Source organism: Hemicordylus capensis, chromosome 14 (assembly GCF_027244095.1).
Source record: "Hemicordylus capensis ecotype Gifberg chromosome 14, rHemCap1.1.pri, whole genome shotgun sequence".
Classification (NCBI taxonomy): domain Eukaryota; kingdom Metazoa; phylum Chordata; class Lepidosauria; order Squamata; family Cordylidae; genus Hemicordylus; species Hemicordylus capensis.
In genome coordinates this window covers 19,775,120-19,796,133 of record NC_069670.1, presented here as the reverse complement: position 1 = coordinate 19,796,133, position 21,014 = coordinate 19,775,120, and the positions used below count along the sequence as shown (strand labels likewise).

The following is a 21,014-nucleotide window of genomic DNA, read 5'->3' as shown; positions in this document are numbered from 1 at the left end:
CTGTATGGACCAGATCCAGTTCTCTATTCAACAGATTGCATACAGAATATGCTTCAGTTTGCTACACAGGGTGTGCGATCCTCTTCAGGACCAGGGAAGTGATCGGATTCACACATGCTTAGCTTTCACATGGCTTCCCAGACCTCTCTCTGTTCCGAATATTGATTCCTAATACCAAGTATTTGTTACAGCTATAACCCGCCCTTCCTCCAAGGAGTTTAGGTGAGCATCTGCAGTTCTCTGTGCTCTGATTTGATCATAACAACCTTGTCCTGTAGGCTACACTGAGAGAGAGCGAGAGAGAGAGAGAGCCTGTTCTCATGGCCATATGGGGGTGGGCTGGAGGGGGGGCACCCTCTGCCTCCCAAATGACCCAAGCCCCTGATTGTGTCTACTTACCCCAAACAATCAGGCTGCTGAACACTCCGGGAGGGAAGGAAAACCCAAGCTGGGTCCGCCAGCATCCCACAATGCATTGTGCGAGCAACAGAGAAGCAGCTCTGAGTTCAGCAGGAGCACTCCTCTCCCTGGCCCTGTTTTCCACCCAGCTCTATGGTTAAGATGGCCACTGCCCGGGCATGGTTTAAAATGCACCGGTGCTACAGACCACCAAAACTAGGGATGTACCAACCGGCTCAAGGTCGAGCCAGTTCTCCGTTGAAGTGAGTCAGCTCTAGGGCTCGCCTTTGAACTGGACCTGAGCTCAAGCCAAACCCTCGTGGGCCAGTTCGGGGCCGGTTCAGGGTTCTAAAGTGAAAATTAAAACAAAAGCAAAAACTCACTGCTGAACCCCTCTGGGGTAACTTGGGGGCCAGTCTGGGATTCTAAAGTGGATTTAAAAAAATGTAAACTCACTGCCGGGGTTGCTGCCATGGTGTGTGTGGGGGGTCTCTGGCAGTTCCCCCCATGGGCTGGTTCATTCCATTTTCAGGCCGTTTTGGTCTTCTCTGTGGTTGCAGCAGCCATTTTGGAGGCCACCATGCATCCGACCTGGCCACTTGCGTGGCGGGGTCATGACCTGGCGATGCAAATGGCCAGGGTGCATGTGTGGCGGCCTCCAAAATAGCCGCAGAGACCACAGAGAGGGCCAAAATGGGCTGAATTGGCCAACAGAAGACCAGGGGGAGGCCGGTGGGGGGAGGGGGACCATTGAAGACCCCCCCCAGCCATGGCTGCAGCCCCACAGAGGCCACAGCAATGAGGTGGTGTTTTTTTTTAATCCCCACTTTAGAACCCCAAACTGGCTCGAATTCAAGCCGAGCCAGGGTTCTAGCTCGGGGTACCAAAACTGAACATGCCCGGTCCAGATCAAGTCCAGTTAGGACTCGAACCGAACCAGGCAAACCAGTTTTGTGCACACCCCTAACCAAAAAAAAAGTAGGGTGGGTTCCATTCGCGTCCTGCCTCACTTTTAACCTGGGTAGCAGATCTGGGCTACCCAGGTTCAGAGCAGCCAGGTCAGGAGGACTCCTGGTGCCCCAGACGACCACAGCTTCCTGGCTCAACCCTTTCCTATCCTATCCAGGAATCTGCGGTTGTGTGAACAGGCTCGGTGCTGCCCAGCATGGGCACATGTGCTCCCTAAGTGGGAATCAGAACCTCGATCTCCCTGTTCCTGTCTAGCTGTCTAGCCCAGGGTTTCTTAACTTTGGGCCTCCAAATGTTGTTGGACTACAACTCCCGTCATCCCCAGACATGGCCTTTGTGGCTGGGGATGATGGAAGTTGTAGTCTAACAACATCTGGGGGTCCAAGGTTAAGAAACACTGGTCTAGCCATTACACCATGCTAACTCCCTATGGTGGTGTCCTTCACTGTGAGGCCTGGGGTGGGGGCAGTGGCAGCCCATGTCAATCCTAAATGCATTGCCCTGGCTAATTGTTTATTGGGCCTGTGTGAAGCTTTGGCCAAAGCTGAATACTCGGCATGGTCCCCCTGGCACTGTGCAGAGGCTATCATTCCCACCATGCTGTGCCTTGCCCAGCACTCCGGGGGGGGGCTCCTTTAAGGGAAACGGAGCCCTCTTGAGCCCCTGATCTTGGGAGGTGTGCACGGCATGCTGGGAAGTGTCGCCCTTAAGCCTGAGGAAAGCACAGTGCTGAGCGGAGAGATCAGCATGGTGCAAAATGACTCTGATGTTTTATCTTACATTTCTATCCGGGGGGGGGGCTGCTTTTGTCTGTGTGCCACTGCCAGCATAGCGTAGTGGTTAGAGTGTTGGACTAGGACTGGGAAGACCCAAGTTCGAATCCCCATTCAACCATGAAACTCACTGGGTGACTCTGGGCCAGTCACGTCTCTCTCAGCCTAACCTACCTCACAGGGTTGTTGTGAGGATAAAAAATAAGGATGTACTCTGAGCTCCTCGGAGGAAAAAGCGGGATAGAACTGTAATAAATAAATAATAAAATAAATAAACATTGCAGGAGTTCATTGGAGCTCCTGGGCTTGTTTCGGGGGTGGGGTGGGTGGTGGGTGGGACTGAGATCCGAGAGGTGGGTGGGATGAGGAGAGTGCTCAGGGAGGGTGGGAGGGAGGGAGGGAGGAGGTTGTCCATTTGGAATTAGTCAACGGGCCGCATCCACTGTGAGCTAGGAATATATATTGGGCCTGGGGGACGGGACGGGCCGGGGGGGCAGTCATCGGTAAGAGGTGGGAGAAGAGTGCTGAGCAATGTGGGGTGGGGTGGGGCGTGTGGATGGCAGCCTGAACTTGTGGAGAAGCTGTGGGCCCCACAATTGAGACCACGGACCAGATCCCCAAGGTCCGTGGGGAAGATCGCCTCTGACAGAGCTTGAGAACTAGGCAGCCAGATCGAGTTCCGAAATAGCCCGAAGAGGCCACACAATGGAACCACAGTGGCTGCCCTGACTGAACTCCCGGCTTTCTTTTCCCAACTAGACAGTTATACCCGGAGCACCTGGGTGACGCTTCTGCACCCAGCATCCCCGGTGGCACAGGGCAACTATCTTGTCTGCATGGTCCATGAGGTGTCCGGCTTAGTCCAGGTGGCCTGGAGCATCTCTGGAGATCTCCAGCCGGAGGGACAGATGCTTTCGGTGAACAACAGCCGCGGCTCCTTAACCTACATCAGTCTCCTCTCCATCCCCACGGACTCAGAGACGGGCAGAAAGAGCTACACCTGTGAAGTCAGGTTCAATTCTTCTGGCGGGAGTGTGAAGAAGAGTGCCCTGTTCCCTGCAGGTGAGGGGATTTGCCTGGGACTCCGCTCCCGTAAAAACAGTTATCCTTTCCACTCACGAGACTTGGGGAGACTCTTGCTTCAACCCGATTTGTGAGGTGAATGCAAAGCCAGCTGGATCCAGAAGGTGCATTTGCATTACAAATGCTTCTTTTCCCCATTAGCACTGTTCAGATTCCACACGAGAGGTTCACAGGCAACTTTAGCCGCATATATGAAAACTCCTTTCTGTTTTGCTCTTCTCTCTCTTCCTAGAGGCAAGTTTCAGTCAACTTGTGAAATGCTGGCTTCCTCTAGGCGGAAACCACATTTTAAATTTGGACCTTGCACAGTGGTCACTATGCCAGAAAAACAGGTCCCACCACTCTCTGCTCCCCTCTGCAAGCTGCTTGCTGACTTGTCCTGATCAGCCCAAAGCAATACAAAAGAACCGGAAAAACTAATGTGGTCCTAGCTTATAATTTACAACTCCCAAGAATAAGAATATAAATGGGTATTTTAATAATAAAAAATAAGAATGCTGCATAAAATGGATTAAAACTGAATTAAGAATATAAATGGGCATTTCAATAATAAAAAATAAGAATGCTGCATACAATGGCTTAAAACTGAATTAAGATAGGTTTTTTAAAAGTCACAAACCCTGTTAACCCCTGCTAACTTGGCAAAGAGGCACCTTTTCACGTGGTGATTCTCTTTATTGAGCAGGGGGAGAGTAACTGGCCCTATCCACCCCCAGCACAGGACCTCCAGTGACTGTTGCTGGTGTCTGTCTTATGTTTCTTTTTAGATTGTGAGCCCTTTGGGGACAGGGATCCATCTTGTTTATATATTATTTCTCTGTGTAAACCGCCCTGAGCCATTTTTGGAAGGGCAGTATAGAAATCGAATTAATAACAGCAGCAACAACAACAACAACAACAATAAAACATTTACAATCCTCACTCATGTGGGTTAAGTATTGTAAAAGTCCTCAGATATATGCAGCAATTCTCTACTTCCAAGTGAGTTGAAGTGAGTTGAACCTCTCCAGAATCTGACAAGGATCTAAGAGGACCTCAACTCACGTGGAAGTACAGTATTACTACATGTCTGTGGATTTTACAATGCAAAACAATACTTTACAGGGAGGCACTTCACACGATAGCCAGCTCTCCCCACAGACAATCAATCGTCAGCCCTTGGCAGTCGGATCAGCCGCTCTTATAACTACTGGCTCTGTGACGGAGCTGGGGGGGGGGGCTGGGGGGATCGGGGGCCGCGCGGTCTCTGGAAGTTCCAGGGTGCCCCGCGTGAGCATGCTGGGCATTTTGGAGAGACCCCCGAGCCCGGAAGAATGCTTGCAGCCTCCCAGTCGGGGGTCTACTCGTGTGTCGCCACAAACTGTGGCGACACACGAGCAAAAATATGAGGTTAACAGAGCGCTCACTCCATTAACCTCATCTAAGGGGAGGGGTAATTAGGTGGGCTAGCCGCCTTGGGAGCACCGGTCTCGCCTGCGAGCCCGGTGGTTCCCACGATCCCTCGAAAGCAGGCTGAGCTCCCTTAGCCCGCTTTCCAGTGATCGTGAGAACAGCTTCAGTATTTACAATACTGAAGTCATAAAACATTAAAAATCCTCATACCTATGCTGGCTAAGTATTGTATTGTATTGTAAACGTTCACAGTTCACCACCCTGAGCCAATTTTGGAAGGGCGGTATAGAAACTGAATGAATGAATAAATTTAAAAAGTGTTGTAATACCCTACTTCCAAGTGAGTTGAGGTCCTCTTAGAGTTTTGTCAGATTCTGGAGAGAACCTCAACTCACTAGGAAGTCCAGGCAAAATCCCTGACTGGAATCCTGGTAAGGGAGATGGTATTCTTATAGACCACAGCCACCCCACCTCCCCACCCACATCCTCCTCTCACCCGCTCTACCATGGAGGAACTCTCTGGCAGAAGCTGGGTCCAAACTGGACCACTAGCCTCTCCCAACCTGATCTCTGTGACACATACCAAGTCGGCTCCTTCACCCATAATCAAGTCATGGACTACCTCAGATTTATCTTGAACTGACTTGGCATTACGGAGTAATACGGTGAGGTTCTGTAGGTGGTTGGCATTGCTCTCCAAGGTCAAAGAGGTGGTAGGCCTGCTGGAAGGGGAAACAGCAATTATACTTCTGAATTCCCTTCCCCTATAACAATCCGCTGGCCTACCAACGCCATATCTTTGTCGATTCCCCACCACCACTGCTCCAGTCGTCCCCCACGTCCCCATCTCTGCTCATCCCAAGACACACACCTGTACCAGGCCTAACTAAATACTAGACCACAATGAAGTGAGCAGGCGTCTTCCTTCCAGCAGTCCAAGACAATAGGTTGGCCCCAGCTCTCGGTCCCACCCCCGAAGGCCTCCCCCTTTGGCCTCCCCACTTTGGTGGCTGTGCCTTGGTGCTACTCGCCCTTATAAGGGCCAGGAGTTCAAAAGCCTCACCTGTAGCTTTCACCGACCACCAACCAGGCCAGCCCACCCAGGAACAAGAAATTACAGTTGCCCAAAATCCCCCTTGCCTGTCCAAGAAAGGGGGGAAGGGGGGGCGGAATTGGTCAGACGAAACAGCCGGTTGCCTGTGGGGGCCAAGTAGGAACTTTTTGGGCCACGCCGGATTGGCTTTAGGTGCGGCCTTTTCCCGCCTACTTCTTACTGAGGCTTCGGAGCTGGGTTGTGGGCAGGCACCGTAGAACAACCGGTCACTTGGCAGGAGAGTGCGGGTGTTGGGTAGGTAGATTCAGTATTGGTGTTTGGCTGGAGGGCCATTCGGGGTGGGGGTCAAGGAACAGCCCTTCAGGGTTTTGGCAGCCCGGAGGGCTGGGAATGACCCCCACTCGGGGGTGGGATGCGACTCACCGGCTCCGAGCTTGGGTTTGGGATGTGTTGGACCGCTCCCCCCTCAGTGGGGTGAAGCCTTGCAGTGAAAGGAGGTCAGGACAGGGCGCCTGAGCAAATCAGTTACCGGCCCTTTGCCCTGGTGTGGGATGGCTCTCACTAGGAGGTGGCCACCACACCACACCACACCACAGATAACAAACTTGCAACAAGGGCCATCCCACACCAGGGCAAAGGGCCAGGTACGGATTTGCTCAGGCGCCCAGTTTGTTATCTGCGGTACATTCATAGTGTGGCCCTTATTGACTCCAACTAAGCAAGTCCTGGCTTCATTGGGGCCTAGGGGTGCAAATCCCTCTTGCCCTTCCAAGAAAGGAAGGGGTGGGGAGGTGGGGGAAGAGGCCAGATGAAACAGGCTGACTATCCCCCACAACTGTCTCCAGACACCATATTAGTTTTTCCTGATCTTTTGTATTGCTTTGGTTTGCCTTTTTGGATCAGTCAGGATTATACCCTGCTTTGGGACCTGTCCTGTTCAGCCCACCCCTGAAATTGAAACAGGGCATTAGACTCCATTGCTGAGCCCTGTGAACAGTTGGAAACTGACCCTAGCTGCTCTGAGCCCAAGGAAGAGAGACATCTACACCCGCTAAATTGAGAAACAAAGCAAGACAGAAGGCCACTCCACAGATAAATTAAGACGCAGTAAATCAAGAAGCACACAGCATCAGTGCCTAGATGCGAGCAAACCGCTCATCTCTCTTCCTTTTAAAACATCCTCTGCAGATGATCCCTGCGCAAGCTACATCAAGATGCCCCTGGCTGTGGGTGGCGTTCTGCTTTGGCTGATGCTTCTCCTCACCTTTTTGGGGATTCGGCTTTACCCGTCCCATCTCGGTAATATCACAAATTACATCCTCAGTGGTCAATCACCAGATAATGAGAACAATAAGCCCTGTCCTCCACAAACTGTGTCTCTTCTCATCACACCCACAAATGATATTTGACTCCATTGCTATATGGAATTCATTGCCACAAGACAGGCACATACGTAGCTAGGGGAGAGAGGGCTCATGTTCGCCCCCTCCCCGGTGGCCCCCCCAGTGTGTGCCAGCCACGCCCCCTGCATCTGACATCACATGAAGGGGCGTAGCCAGCACCCAGAATGGTCCATGTGCAGCCCTCTGCAGTGTCTATCTACTTATCTATCTAATTATATATACAGAGAGAGAGAGAAAGAATACTATATTTATATTATACTATATATTTTATATTCTATATTAAATATTATAATATTCTATATATAAGATATATATAGAATATAGTGTGTGTGTGTGTGTGTATACACACACTCACACACACTATATTAATTGTATGAGTATTTATTAATTTATTAAATCTGCAGATACTTGTCAATGAATGTCAGTGAACCTTTCTTAGTTTTGAGATGGTGCTTGTACTATATGTGACAACAGGGGTCATTTAAGAAGAGGCATTCCCTCCTGTGTGCAAGATGAGGAGAGTGCCTCTTCTAAGATGGCATCTACCAGCCAGAATACTCTATCTATCTATCTATCTATCTATCTATCTATCTATCTATCTATCTATCTATCTATCTTACATATTTTTATACCGCCCCAAACTTACATCTCTGGGCGGTTTACAACATTTACTTGTGTAAATGTAGTCATCATTGTAGTCATCATTCAATCAATCAAAACCAGCCAAATCAAATAATCACCCAGTTAATTGATGAATCATTGCATCCTTCACGTTGGCCAGAGAGTCCTGCCTGTGGGCTTCCAGAGGCATCTGGTGGGGCAATGTGTGAAACAGGATGCTGGGCTAGATGGGCCTCCTTGGGCCTAATCTAGCAGGGCTGTTCTTCTGTTCTTCTGTCCATAACTAATCAAGCAATGGAGTTTCTTTCTCTCTTGCAAAACAGGAAGGCATTTGCTATGCCAAGCTGGATTTCCCGTCAAGGAATCAGGATGGGAGGAAGAAGAGGCGAGCATCTCAAGGGGATACAGCTCAAGATCTGAATGACATACGACTCACTGGAAGAGCGTCAATGGGAAGAACCTTGTTGGGACAGAGAGCAGAGTGTGGTCTCGCGAGAAGGTGCAATCTGCCTCCATGTGCATGCGCAAACACAAAAGGCATGGCAGATAGAGCTTGGCCATTAGAACACGCTGGGCAATGAGGACGTGGCACCATTAGCCTAGTAAGAAGCCTGCAACCTTGGAAAAGCTGCTGCCAGTCTGTGTAAACAATGCTGAGTGAGATGGACCTATGGTCTGACTCAGTATATGGCAGCTTCCTATGTTCCTATATTATACAAGCATCAGCATTTAGCAAGTTTAAATATATTCAGTCTGGAATTTATTTTTCCCCCTTGTGCCTTTTCCTTTCTTCCCAAACTGATGTGATATTTTACTAGCACTCCATATCAATCACATTTCAATTTTTGTAACGGATTTCTGCATATTCAACTGGCAAGGAAAAAAACAGAAAGGTCAAAGTCACACTCACCAAGGATGCTGGATTAGTTGTTTGCTACAGATCAACACTCAGATCAACACTGCTTTGTGCTGGGTCACATCCGCAACATTCAACAACAGTGGCTTGGGTGCTTTCGTATTGCTATTGCTCATTTTCATCTTAGGCTCATTTTCATCTTAGGCTCATTTTCATCTTCCACACTCAAAAGGCAACTCACAATTAAAGAAATACTCAGAAGTGATGCACCGCAGACTCAAAGAGTGCTCTGCACAGCCTTGCAGATGTTTCCCCGGACGTTACTATGCCATAAACATGTTTCCTTTCTCATTTGCGCACCCATATCCCTCATCACCATTTCTGACAGATGAAGGGTCTGGGGGGAAAGAAGGCTGAATTCCCAGCGTAAAAAACCTTCAGGGTCTGGCTGCCTGGGCCCCATTTTCCCTTGCCACCGGCAACCAGACATACACAAGCCTAGTCATGAAATTAGCCAAAGACTCATTCACCAGCATACAGTCTCAGACTCCCTTTATGACTTCTCGCCTCCTTAGGAACATAGGGAGCTGCCACATACAGAGTCAGACCATTGGTCCACCTTTTTCAGTATTGTCTACCCAGACTGGCAGCGGCTTCTTCAAGGTTTCAGGCAGGAGTCTCGCTCAGCCCTATCTGGAGATGCTTCCAGAGAGGGAACTTGGTACCTTCTGCATGCAAGAAAGCAGGTGCCTTTCCCAGAGTGGCCCCATCCCCTAAGGGGAATCTCTTCCTGTGCTCACACATGTCTTACAGACTGCTCTCACATTCCTTAGGCCTCTCCCTTCCTGCCATGCAACCACCAGCTTGTCCCAAGGGATACTTGTCTCATTTACTCATTTTGTAGGTTTGTGGATATGCTTATATACATGTATTTCTTGATTCAAGATAAGATTATTATTATTAACAACAACAATAATAATAATCATTTGATTTCTATACAGCCCTTCCAAAAATGGCTCAGGGCGGTTTACACATAAATAAATAAATAAGATGGCTCCCAAAGACGTAAAAGGTGCCTCTTTGCCCAGTTAGCAGGGAATTTAGATCTCAACTCTCTGATTTATTGGATAACTCATACAGGTGTATTTTGTTATTGTCACATCAAATTACTGTTTTATATATCTTACACATTTGTTCACTTGGGCTTTTAAGTACGTACTGTTGTAATCGTTTTTAACATTGTTTTAAATTTTAAATTATTGTAATGTTTTAACCTTTTTATTTTGTTGCAATTGGTATTATTTTTATTGTGAACTGCCCAGAGATATAAGTTTTGCGCAGTATACAAATAGATCAAATAAATAATAACCCCTGCTAACTTGGCAAAGAGGCACCTTTTCACGTGGTGATTCACGTGGTGATTCTCTTTATTTAGCAGGGGGAGAGTAACTGGCCCTATTCACCCCCAGCACAATACCTCCAGCGACAGTTGCTGGTGTCTATCTGATATTTCTTTTTTTAGATTGTGAGCCCTTTGGGCTCATCATATTTATGAGCCCTTTGGGCCCATCATATTTATTTATTATTTAGTTGTTATTTCTCTGTGTAAACCGCTCTGAGCCATTTTTGGAAATCAAATCAATCAATCAATCAATCAATCAAGGATAAATGATACGTATGGAAGATTATCCATAATACAGGGAACTTTTTTGGTAGTTTACCTTGCCTTTCATTGATCCTAGTACGTGTAGTTTTTGTCTTTCTTAAAGATAGCCAGTATTACTCAGAGAGGTCTTCTTTCTTGTAAATTTGTGTGATGTAACACTCTTTTCCTTAAAGCTGCATACACCGACTGCAGGCTTGGGGACAGTGCTTCTGGGTCCTTCTGCTTTGAGCAAGGCTCCTGGCCACATACCTCATTTTCTCATCCACAGGTAATATTTTGCATGATGCTTAAAACTGATGCTTTGCATCCGAGCAACTGGATTGGCTGAGTTCCAACTTCCAACACTATACACATAACACCTTGGGAGAGTTTTATATGAAATATTTTTTGCACTGTCTTAAGTGTGTGCTTTCTAGTGTTTCCATCACAGACACCTTGGAAAAATCGAAGGATTCCTAGATTCAGGGCTGAATTATGTCACACTGAGACTGTCCTATGGTCTTATCCTTTTTGACAGAGGTATTCACAGAGATGTGCAGGATTACAAACCAGAAAATAGGATTATGCCCCCAGTTAGTGTTAGTAAATTATTTTCTGGGGTCAATACAGATGTGACATCCAAAAAATTAATATATATAGATAGATAGATAGATAGATAGATAGATAGATAGATAGATAGATAGATAGATAGATAGATAGTAACTGCTGCCAGGTTAGCTATAGCCAAACAATGGAAAAATCAAACCTGCCCGATGGACATCTGTTACAACAAGAACTTACGGCATATTGCGGTCTCAAAAAAGATAACCCATATTATTCGGTCCTGTGCAAACCAGACTACAAATGATTCTTTTTAGGTAATTTGGTCAGATTTTATTCTTTATGGGGAAATTATGGTTGTTTTCCTACCAGAGACAATATTAGTGTGTGGATGGATTGAGGAATTGTGGTTTGTTGTATTATGCTTTGCTGTTTGTGTTTGAATCAGTATTGTTTAGCGTTGTAAATTTGTTTTAATAAAGTTTTTTTAAAAAAAATAAGACACACTGAGACCCTAAGCTATGTTGTTATTGTTTTTTGTTTTTTATTTAGTACATTTATATACCACCCCATACAAAAAGATCCCTGGGCAGTTCACGATATAAAACCAATTCAAACATTAACATAATTAAATATTAAACTTAAAAGGCCACATAGCATTACAAAATGGGCCGGACATCCCACCCCGAGGACATTACTTGACCGCCCCCACTGCTCAGAGTTACAGCTGTGTTCATCTGAAGAGGTGGACACTGCCTGTCATGGTGATGTGATGGGCGTTGGTCTAAACTGGGCCCTGGCCAAATGAAATTTTCATATAACCTACAGTTAGCCACTGATTGGTGCAGTGAGGAAGAAACTTGCCTAGGGAGCAAGAGGTTGCTGGTTTGAATCCCCGCTGGTATGTTTCCCAGACACCTATATCAGGCAGCAGCGATATAGGAAGATGCTGAAAGGCATCATCTCATACTGCACTGGAGAAGGCAATGGTCAACCCCTCCTGTATTCTACCAAAGGGCTCTGTGAGCGCCAAGAGTCGACACCGACTCGAGGGCACAACTTTACCTTGACCTTTGGTATAGGAATATAGAAAGCTGACATTTACTGAGCCAGACCATTGGTCCAAATTGGTCCAGGTGTCCTGGGGCATCTCTGGAGATCTCCAGGAAGAGGGGTGGACCCTTTTGGTGGGAAACAGTTTTGTTTGTTTTGGTGGGAAACACCCTTTTGGTGGCTCCTTAACCTTCTTCAGCCTCCTTCGTGTCCTGCTGGACTCACTCACCAGAGGGAAACTCAACACATGTGAAGTCAGGTGTAACTCTCCTAGTGGGAGCAGAGGCGGAGCTATAATCAGGCGGAGGGGTTCAAAGAACACGAGCCGCCCAGCTCCTGGGAGATGTCTGGCTTGCCCCTCGCCCCTCCCCTGAAGTCCAGTTGGCCTCGTTCCCATCCGGCTTTGCAGAGGCATAGTAAGGTAGTAGTGGGCCCAGAGACAAGATTTTAAAATGCCCCCCCCCACTGAAGCTCAGCTCATGAAGTAAAGAAATCTTAAATGAAGCTGAATAGTGGTAACAAAAAGCATATATTTATATATCTATATATATCTATATATATCTATATATCTATATCTATATCTATCTCCTATGTGCCATCCTAAATTATTTTTTTAAAGGGTTTGTAAATTGTGGATGATGCACATCATTTAATGGTACTATATAAAAACACCAATGTGCCACAATAGAACATCATGCTAAATTATTTTTTTAAAGGTTTTGTAAATTGTGGACAATGCAAGTCATTTAAGGGTACTAGAGAAAGACATGCTGTTCTGGTAGCTCCAGGTCTTAACATTCACATCAATTTCAGAGGATGAATACAACTGAAGGAAGCCCGGGCCGGTGCATGGCTGGGGGAGTCAGTCATGTGACTTGCCTCTGGGGGGCCCCCCAAGGCAGTGGGCCCCCAGACAACTGTCTCTCCTTGCCCTATGATAGTTACGCCCCTGTGGCTTCGTTGTTGGCTACATGTTATCTCTCCCTCACTTGTAAAGAGAATGAAGAAAACACCAGCCGACAATGAAGCTGGCTGCAAAATGTGCTCCTGACCAAAATCTGACCAAATCTGGCCCTTCCGCTTGCCGGCCACGCCCTCTGTGTGTGACATCACAAGCAGGGGGTGTGGCCAGCACCCCGAAGGGTCCTGTCATTTATGCATTATTTGTTTAATGGGTTCTTAAATTTTTAAAGAGATATTATTTTTATATTTATATTAGCTGCACTTTTGTATTTTAATTATGCATTATTTTAATGATATTGTAAACCATTTTGAGATTATTTTAATGAAAAGCAGCATATAAATCAATCAGTCTGTCAATCAATCCATTTCCCAGTCGACAATGAAGCCGGCTGGAAAATCCAAAGAGACGTGTGACCCTTCCGGGGTGCTGGCCACACCTCCTGCCTGTGATGTCACTGAAGGGGGCGTGGCTGGTGTGCATGAGCGGCCACCGGAGAGAGGTGTGAACATGAGCCCACTCTCGCCTAGCTATGAGCCTGAGCAGGAGTGTGAAGAAGAATTCCCCATTCCCTACAGCTGCGGGATTTAGCTTGTGATTTTGCCATCATAAAAATTCTGGCTGACACCCTAACAAAGTTGGTGAAGAAAGCTCTACTCGCACAAGAAGATCGCCTAGCTGCATTAAAAAGCAGGGATTTGCAGATCCGGAGGTGCTCTTACCCTGGACTTCTGGGCTGAATTCCAGGCCCTCCATTCCCCCTGCCCCCCCTCCCGCAAATCCCTTTTCGTCTGTTCCTGGTGGTGTGGTTGTTGCATCGCCAGCCTGCACTGCACCAGGCGGCTGAGTGTGACTGTGAGCTGTGCTGAGCATGACCTCTGCTTTAGAGACAGAGGGGGGCGTGGGGCAAGAAATATGTGGGGTGGGAATATGTTAAGTTGCATGTTGAAATGTTTCTGCGAATGCATATTTGCATAAATAGACCTGTTTTATAGTCTTGTGAGTTTTATTATTATTATTATTATTATTATTATTGTGAGTTTAGTTGCTGTTAGTGCCCTCAAAACCCACGTGTTAAAAATACTGCGTGTGTGTGTGTGTAGGGGAATGACACTTTAACTTGCGGGGGGGGCTCCAAAGGCCTTTAGGTCTTTAAGTCCAGGTTCCAAAATTACCTAGGTGCACCTCTGTGCAGAATTGTGTTCTTGCACAAGAGTTCCGTTTAAAAACAACAAGGCGTGAAACAAGCATGTTGCACAAGCATATTTGCACCAATGCAATACTAATCTGGAACACAAGCTCCAGCCTTCATGCTAGCAAAGGAGCCTTCTGCTATCTATCTATCTATCTATCTATCTATCTATCTATCTATCTATCTATCTATCTATCTATCTTTATAACCCACCCCTCTAGTACTGCTCGAGGCGGCTCACAACAATAAAATAAATATCATATACAATATAAGTAATACAATTAACCAAATTAAGTAAACAAGTTAAAAGTCAGCTTAAAAACTAGGAATGTGCAAAACGATTCGGGTACAAAATGATTTGTACCCGAATCTAACCGATTCGGGTGATTTGTAAACAAAAGGAATAATCCCTGCCCTCAGTCGCCCAGATTCAGGTACAAAACAAATCACCCCGATTTGGAGCCAAAAAATCCAGAGATTCGGACCTCCATTTTGTGTCCAAAGTGGGGTGGGGGGTAGTGCCCAATGGGTGCAAGGAAGCTACCATCCAGATTTCAAAGAAATTGGGCAAAGGGGTGATTTTGAAATGATTTTTGAAGTTTGCACGTCTTTAAGCTTCCCCCCGTAGGGAATAATGGGGATTTCAGAAGCCCCATAACTCCACTTGGGGGGCACCAGGGTGGCCCAGAGCAAGTGGTGGTGTAGTGCACATAGGGTGCCAACCACCCCCAAACCCACAAGCCCATGGGACACTGATTTTTGTTGTTTCTGAGGTGTTCTGAGAGTAGGTTCTCTGGTAGCAAATGAGAATGGATTTGAAATTTGGGTGGTAGCTTCCACCCATTGGGCACTACCACCACCCCACGTTTTTGGCCCAAGGGCCCTTTTTAAAAATCCGAATCGATTCAGATTCAGATTCAGAAAATTTGGGTACAAATCAAATCTGGGGTGATTCGGGGGTGTATGTGTCAGATTCGGACCCAAAACAAATCGGGGGTGTTTCAGTTCAGGTACAAATCAAAACAAAAAAATCCACTTGAGCACACTCCTATTAAAAACCACAATCAGTATTAAGTTTCAAATTAAAAGTTGCTTTAAAAGCAAAAAAATGAGAATAATAACAAACTAAAAACTAAGGAACCTACCAGATATAACCAAAGATGGAACATTAAAAAGCCTCTTTTAAAAGATGTGTTTTTAATTTTTTTTAATTAAAAAAAACACAGAGTGCAATGTCCTTCTGCAGACACTGTGTTAGGATGAGAGTCCCCAGTGGGGCTTAAAGCAGTCCGGGTCATCCTGTGAACGTTCAATGCTCACCTTTTGTTGTCCCAGGATGCTCATTTGCATTACAAATGCCTCTCTTTTCTAGGAGCAGTGCGCAGAAATTTACAAGAGAGCTTCAAAAACAACTTAAAGGTCTCCTCTATGCAAACTGTTTTGCTCTGCTGTCCTTGGCCGGTGGAACGTTTGAGTCAACTTGTGAAAATGGTGGCTTCCTCAGGAAGAAACCACATTTATTGATTTGTATCTTGCACAGTGGCCAGTACTGCAAAGAAGAGCTCCTGCCTATGTCACTCCAGACGCCGCCTCTGCAAACCGCCTGCAGGCCTGTCCTGTTGAGCTGCCTGCCAACCCAGCCCTGTGGTTTGAAAGTGAAACAGGGCGAAAGATCACAATCGCTGGGTTCTCCGTCAACAGTAAGCATCTCTGTAAGTTCCCCTGAGCCTCTGCAAGAAAGACGCTGATCCACTAAAGGAGGAGAAAGGCCAAGAAAGTAGGATATTGAAATCAGAGCCTCCCCATCTCTGGCAAGTTTTAAAAAGGCACTGAAGACATATTTGTTCACCCAGGCTTTTGGTTAGATTTCTAGTTTTAATCCTTTTAATGTTGGGTTTTAAATGATTTTAATGTTGAAATGATTTTTAATTGTCAACCGTCCAGAAACGCAAGTTTGGGGTGGTATAGAAATATGTTAAAAGAATGAATGAACGGGGTGGGTGGGTTTTCCACTAAATAAAGAAATAAGAAATAAGCAGAAGAGGAGGTAAGTCCATAGGAACATAGGAAGCTGACATACTGAGCATCCAAAAAAAGAAAAAGAAAAAAAGAATCCAAATATTATATATGAATATTTTAATATAATAATAATAAAACTGTATGGTTAGAAGAGTTTATATTTAAATATTCATATATATATGGATTCTTTTTTTTTTTTTGATGCTCTGACATATTGCTGAATCCAAACAGGGTTTTGTAATCTTTAACTGCCATATACAGAGTCAGACAATTGGTCTATCTAGCTCAGTATTGTCTACATAGACTGGCAGTGGCTTCTCCAAGGTTGCAGCCAGGAATCTCTCTCAGCCCTATCTTGGAGAAGCCAGGGAGGGAACTTGAAACCTTCTGAGTGCAGGGGCTCTTCCCAGGGCAGCCCCGTCCCCTAAGGGGAATCCTTACACATGTAGTCTCCCATTCAAATGCAATCCAGGTTGGATCCTGTTTAGCAAAGGGGACAATTCACGTTTTCTACCACCATGAGACCAGCTTTCCTCAATTTTGTCCTCATTTTCCTGCCTGCTTAATCTTACCTATGCCTGTGAAATTTGGTCCGCAAATCTCATAAGAACATAGAAAGTTGCAATATACTGAGTCAGTCCCTTGGTCCATCCATCTCAGTATTGTCTTCACAGACTGGCAGCAGCTTCTCGAAGGTTGCAGGCAGGAATCTCTCCCAGCCCTATCTTGGAGATGCTGCCAGGGAGGGAACTTGGAACCTTCTACTCTTCCCAGAGCGGCTCCATCCCCAGTGGGGAATCTCTTACAGTGCTCACACATGTAGTCTCCCATCCAAATGCAAACCAGAGCAGATCCCGCTTATCAAAGGTGACAAGTCATGCTTGCTACCACAAGACCAGCTTTCCACTAAATCCACTACATCAAGAAACAGCATCAGGCCCTAAGCGAGCAAGCCTCTTCTTGCTCTCTTCTATTTAAAGCTTCCTCTGATGAAAAGTGCAAAAGCCACACCGTGCCCCTGGCTGTCAAGAGCATACCGGCATTGCTTCTTGTTCTCTGGAGCTTCCTTTGGATTCGACTCTGCCCTTCCTTATCACATAGGTAAAGTGTGCCGTCAAGTCGATTTCAACCCCTGGCAACCATAGAGTCATGTGGTTTTCTTTGTTAGGATACAGGAGGGGTTTACCATTGCCTCTTCACGCACAGTATGAGATTATGGAAAGCTGGCCTTGTGGTAGCAAGCATGACTTGTCCCCTTAGCTAAGCAGAGTCCACCCTGGTTGCATATGAAAGGGAGACTAGAAGTGTGAGCACTGGAAGGGATTCCCCCCTCAGGGGATGGAGCCACTTTGGGAAGAGCATCTAGGTTCCCAAGTTCCCTCCCTGGCAGCATCTCCAAGAGAGGGCTGAGAGAGACTCCTGCCTGCAACCTCGGAGAAGCCGCTGCCAGTCTGTGAAGACAATACTGAGCTAGATAGGCCAATGGTCTGACTCAGTATATGGCAGCTTCCTATGTTCCTATGATGCCTTTCAGCATCTCTTCTAGATTGCTGCTGCCCAATATAGCATCACCGGGGAGTCGAACCGGCAACCTTCTGCTTGTTAGTCAAGCATTTCCCCACTATGCCACTTAAGGAGATGAGTAATAACCAGATAATTAGAACAATAAATCCTGTCCCCTTCTTGCACTTCTTCTCACCACACCCACACTTCACTTACAGAAGGTGCTGCCACAAGGTGTGGAAGGGGCCATTTACAAAAAGAAGATTAGACGGATGGACAGAAGAGAAGCCCAGTGATGCCAGTTAGCCCGGTGAAGACACAGAGCTGCCCCACTTCCGGTTCCAGCCAGGCGGAGGCTACGAGCACAGCTGGGACGGCCGAGGGGCCTCTCTGGGATCTTCGCACTGGGATCATCTTCGCACAGGGAGCACAGCAAGGAGGAGCTCTTCAGGACCCGGGACAGCTCCCAGTCCGGGCAAGAGCAAGGTTTCTTGGGCAATGCCCAGGTCTCCCCAGAGCTCCTCAGTCAGTGCCCAAGGGGGGGCAACACCTCAGTTCAGGTCCAGCCGGATCGTGGAGCCCTCACTTGGGTTCAAACCCACTCCAAGGACAGCTCCGACCCTTCCCACCCAGAGCGAAGGAGGGCAGAGTTGCTGGGGGCCTTGGTGAAGCAGAGGAGCTGCAGACCCCTCTTCCCGGCTTGAAGGACCTGGATCCTCCAGCCCTGGGGGCAGAGCCAGCGTTGTCTGGGGGGATCCAGAGCTCTCTCCCTCAGGTGGGGTCTGTGGGAGGGAGATCCTCCTGGCCGATAAGCCCCCTCTGCTTGAGCACCATTACCCAAGGCACCGAGACTGGATTCTGACACCAGGGCCAGAGTGAGTCCCTCTCTGAATATCAGCCACTGGGGAGGGAAAGGGGGAGTCTGGGGAGACTCCCAGAGGCCTCTGTATAGCCCATTTGGGGGGCAGGATGCTGGACCAGATGGGACCTGATCCACTGGGACAGGCATTGCTTTGGCCCCTGCAGCATAGAGGTAGCCACATCCTCGGACTACAATACCTCCAATGACTGTTGCTGGTGCCTGTCTTATGTTTCTTTTTGGATTGTGAGCCCTTTGGGGACAGGGAGCCATCATATTTATTTATTTGTTATTTCGCTATGTAAATCGCTCTGAGCCATTTTTGGAAGGGTGGTGTAGAAATTGAATAGATAGATAGATAGATAGATAGATAGATAGATAGATAGATAGAGGCCTTATGTGGGTTTTTTTGCTTATTTCTGTCTTTTCGTTCCCCAAGGATTCCTGCAACTCCAGTCTCAGGGGAACCACAGGCATGGCTTGTGAGATGCCCAGAAGAACTTGGTTATTTCAGCACTTTTCTTGCCCTTGTGCTCAACTGAACCTTTCCCCTATTTTTTCTTGATAATACTGCATTGTGTTGGAACTCAGATTTTGAACCCAGTAAAATTTCTCTTGTTATTTTGAACTGTCTTAGTTGTGTCTCTTTCTATTATTTTCTGCATCCTACGCCGACTTGCCCAAATCACCTTACTATGCTACCTTTTTGCAAAGCTGAGGGACAGAGGCTGCAGTGACTGGTGGGCAGAACCAGTCCAAATAACTCTACCTGGTGGCAGTGAGTTGTGATGCACAGGACCCCACACTTATGCTCAGAGGTGATGCTAGTCAGAGATTCGCTAGTCAGAGAGAGGTGATACTGGAAGTATTTTTCTCGTCACTCATGCAAAGGAGTTGAACGTCAAAAGGGTGTTGTGGACAAAAAGCATAGTGTAGTGGTTAGAGGGCTGGACTTGGACTGGGGAGACCCAAGTTCAAATCCCCATTCAACCATGAAACTAGCTGGGTGACTCTGGGCCAGTCACTTCTCTCTCAGCCTAACCTACTTCACAGGGTTGTTGTGAGGAGAAACTTAAGTATGTAGAACACTGCTCTGGGCTCCTTGGAGGAAGAGCGGGATATAAAATGTAAATAAATAAATAAAATAAATAAATCATTTGGTCTGTTTTAAAAGTCTAGGATCTTAACCCCCATGATCCCAGAGACTCAATGACTCATTATCCACAGTTTTGTTACCCACGATCATATAAGAACCTAAGAACAGCCCTGCTGGATCAGGCCCAAGAAGGTCCATCTAGTCCAGCATCCTGTTTCACACAGTGGCCCACCAGATGCCTCTGGGGAGCCCATAGGCAAGAGGTATGTGCATGGCCTCTCTCCTGCTCTTGCTCCCCTGCAACTGGTTCTCAGAGGCATCTTGCCTCTGAGGCTAGAGGTGGCCCACAGCCATCAGACTAGGTGCCATTGATAGACCTGTCTAAGCCCCTTTTAAAGCCATCCAAGCTGGTGGCCATCACCACATGCCATGGCAAGGAGTTCCATAGGAATGGAACCCACTTGGACAATGAGATACAGCTACATGTCCAAACACATGCACACACACACACACGGCAGATACAACTTGGCCGTGGAAAAAGTTGTGTTTAATGCAAGCTTCAGCATTTAGCAAGTTAAAAGATGCAACACCCTGGAATTTGTTTTGCTCCCTTGTTTCTTTCCCCTTCTTCTAAAAATGTTGGTATGTTTTCCAGGAGACAACGTCAATCCATATGAATCACCTTTTGGTTTTTGTTACTCACTTCTCATAATCACTTGGAAACAGGAAGATCAAAGTCTCCCCCACAATGGATCTTTAGTTCTTTAATGATTTCTCATCTCTGCATTTTTTTTCTAGTGCATTTTCTGTGACACATTCACAAGACCAACCATCAGCATCAGCTTTGCTTGCCTTCTTATTGCTATTCCTCAACTTGAACACCATCTTGGGCACGTTCCATTGGAAAGGCAACCTACAAGAAGGGACCAATTCAGAAGTGGTGCAGTGCAGACCAATGGGGGCGCTTTGTACAAAATTGCAGGTGTGTCCAGAGATTCTACTAGCACAAAAACATGTTGCGGTTCCCACCTCCCATATCTCTCACTGCTAATTCTGACATATCAAGGGCTTGAAAGATAAAGAAGGACACATTTTCTTCCATTTAAAAAAAAGCTTTCATGCCTGGTTACTTGGACCCCACTTTCCTATAGCAAAGGCCCTTATACAAATCTATGGTGTGGCCACATTTGGAGTACTGTGTGCAGTTCTGGCCACTGTATCTTAAGGAGGACATTGTAGATCTGGGAAAGATGAAGAAGAGGGCAACACAGATGATCAGGGGACTGGAACACCTTCCTTATGGGGCAAAGCTACAGAATCGGCAAAGAGCTTAATCTGCCCCTGAGGGGCCTGGAGCCAGAGGTGCACCTAAGAAAGAATTTGTAGGCCCCAAGAGGGTGTGGAGGCCCTGAACCTTGGCCCCGAGGGGGTGTGGAAGACCTGGACTTCAGCCCCGAAGTCCAGGCATAAGAGCACCTCTGCCTGGAGCACCTTCCTTATGAGACTAGTCTACAGCATTTGGGCTCTTTAGTTTGGAAAAGAGGAGATAGAGGTGTATAAATTTATGCATGGAGT

At 46.8% G+C, this 21,014-nt stretch overlaps 1 protein-coding gene across 11 annotated transcripts in view; it reads right to left on the bottom strand.

The window, feature by feature from the left end:
- The window catches only part of LOC128337305 (uncharacterized), a 50,369-nt gene that overhangs the window by 6,208 nt on the left and 23,147 nt on the right, over positions 1 to 21,014 (bottom strand). For 3 of the 11 annotated variants that reach the window (XR_008312228.1, XR_008312231.1, XR_008312230.1), the window contains exon 6: positions 5,200 to 5,338. The exons of 2 other annotated variants lie outside the window; for them this stretch is intronic. Coding sequence is in view for 1 of the 9 variants with exons in the window: in XM_053278113.1 (XP_053134088.1) it covers positions 15,389 to 15,604 (216 nt within the window). In the remaining 8 variants the exon portion in view is untranslated. Of the gene's footprint in view, positions 1 to 5,199; positions 5,339 to 15,135; positions 15,605 to 15,651; positions 15,715 to 20,142; positions 20,353 to 21,014 lie in introns of those variants that run through there. 6 more of the 11 variants (XR_008312232.1, XR_008312233.1, XR_008312227.1 and 3 more) reach the window with 4 other exon arrangements.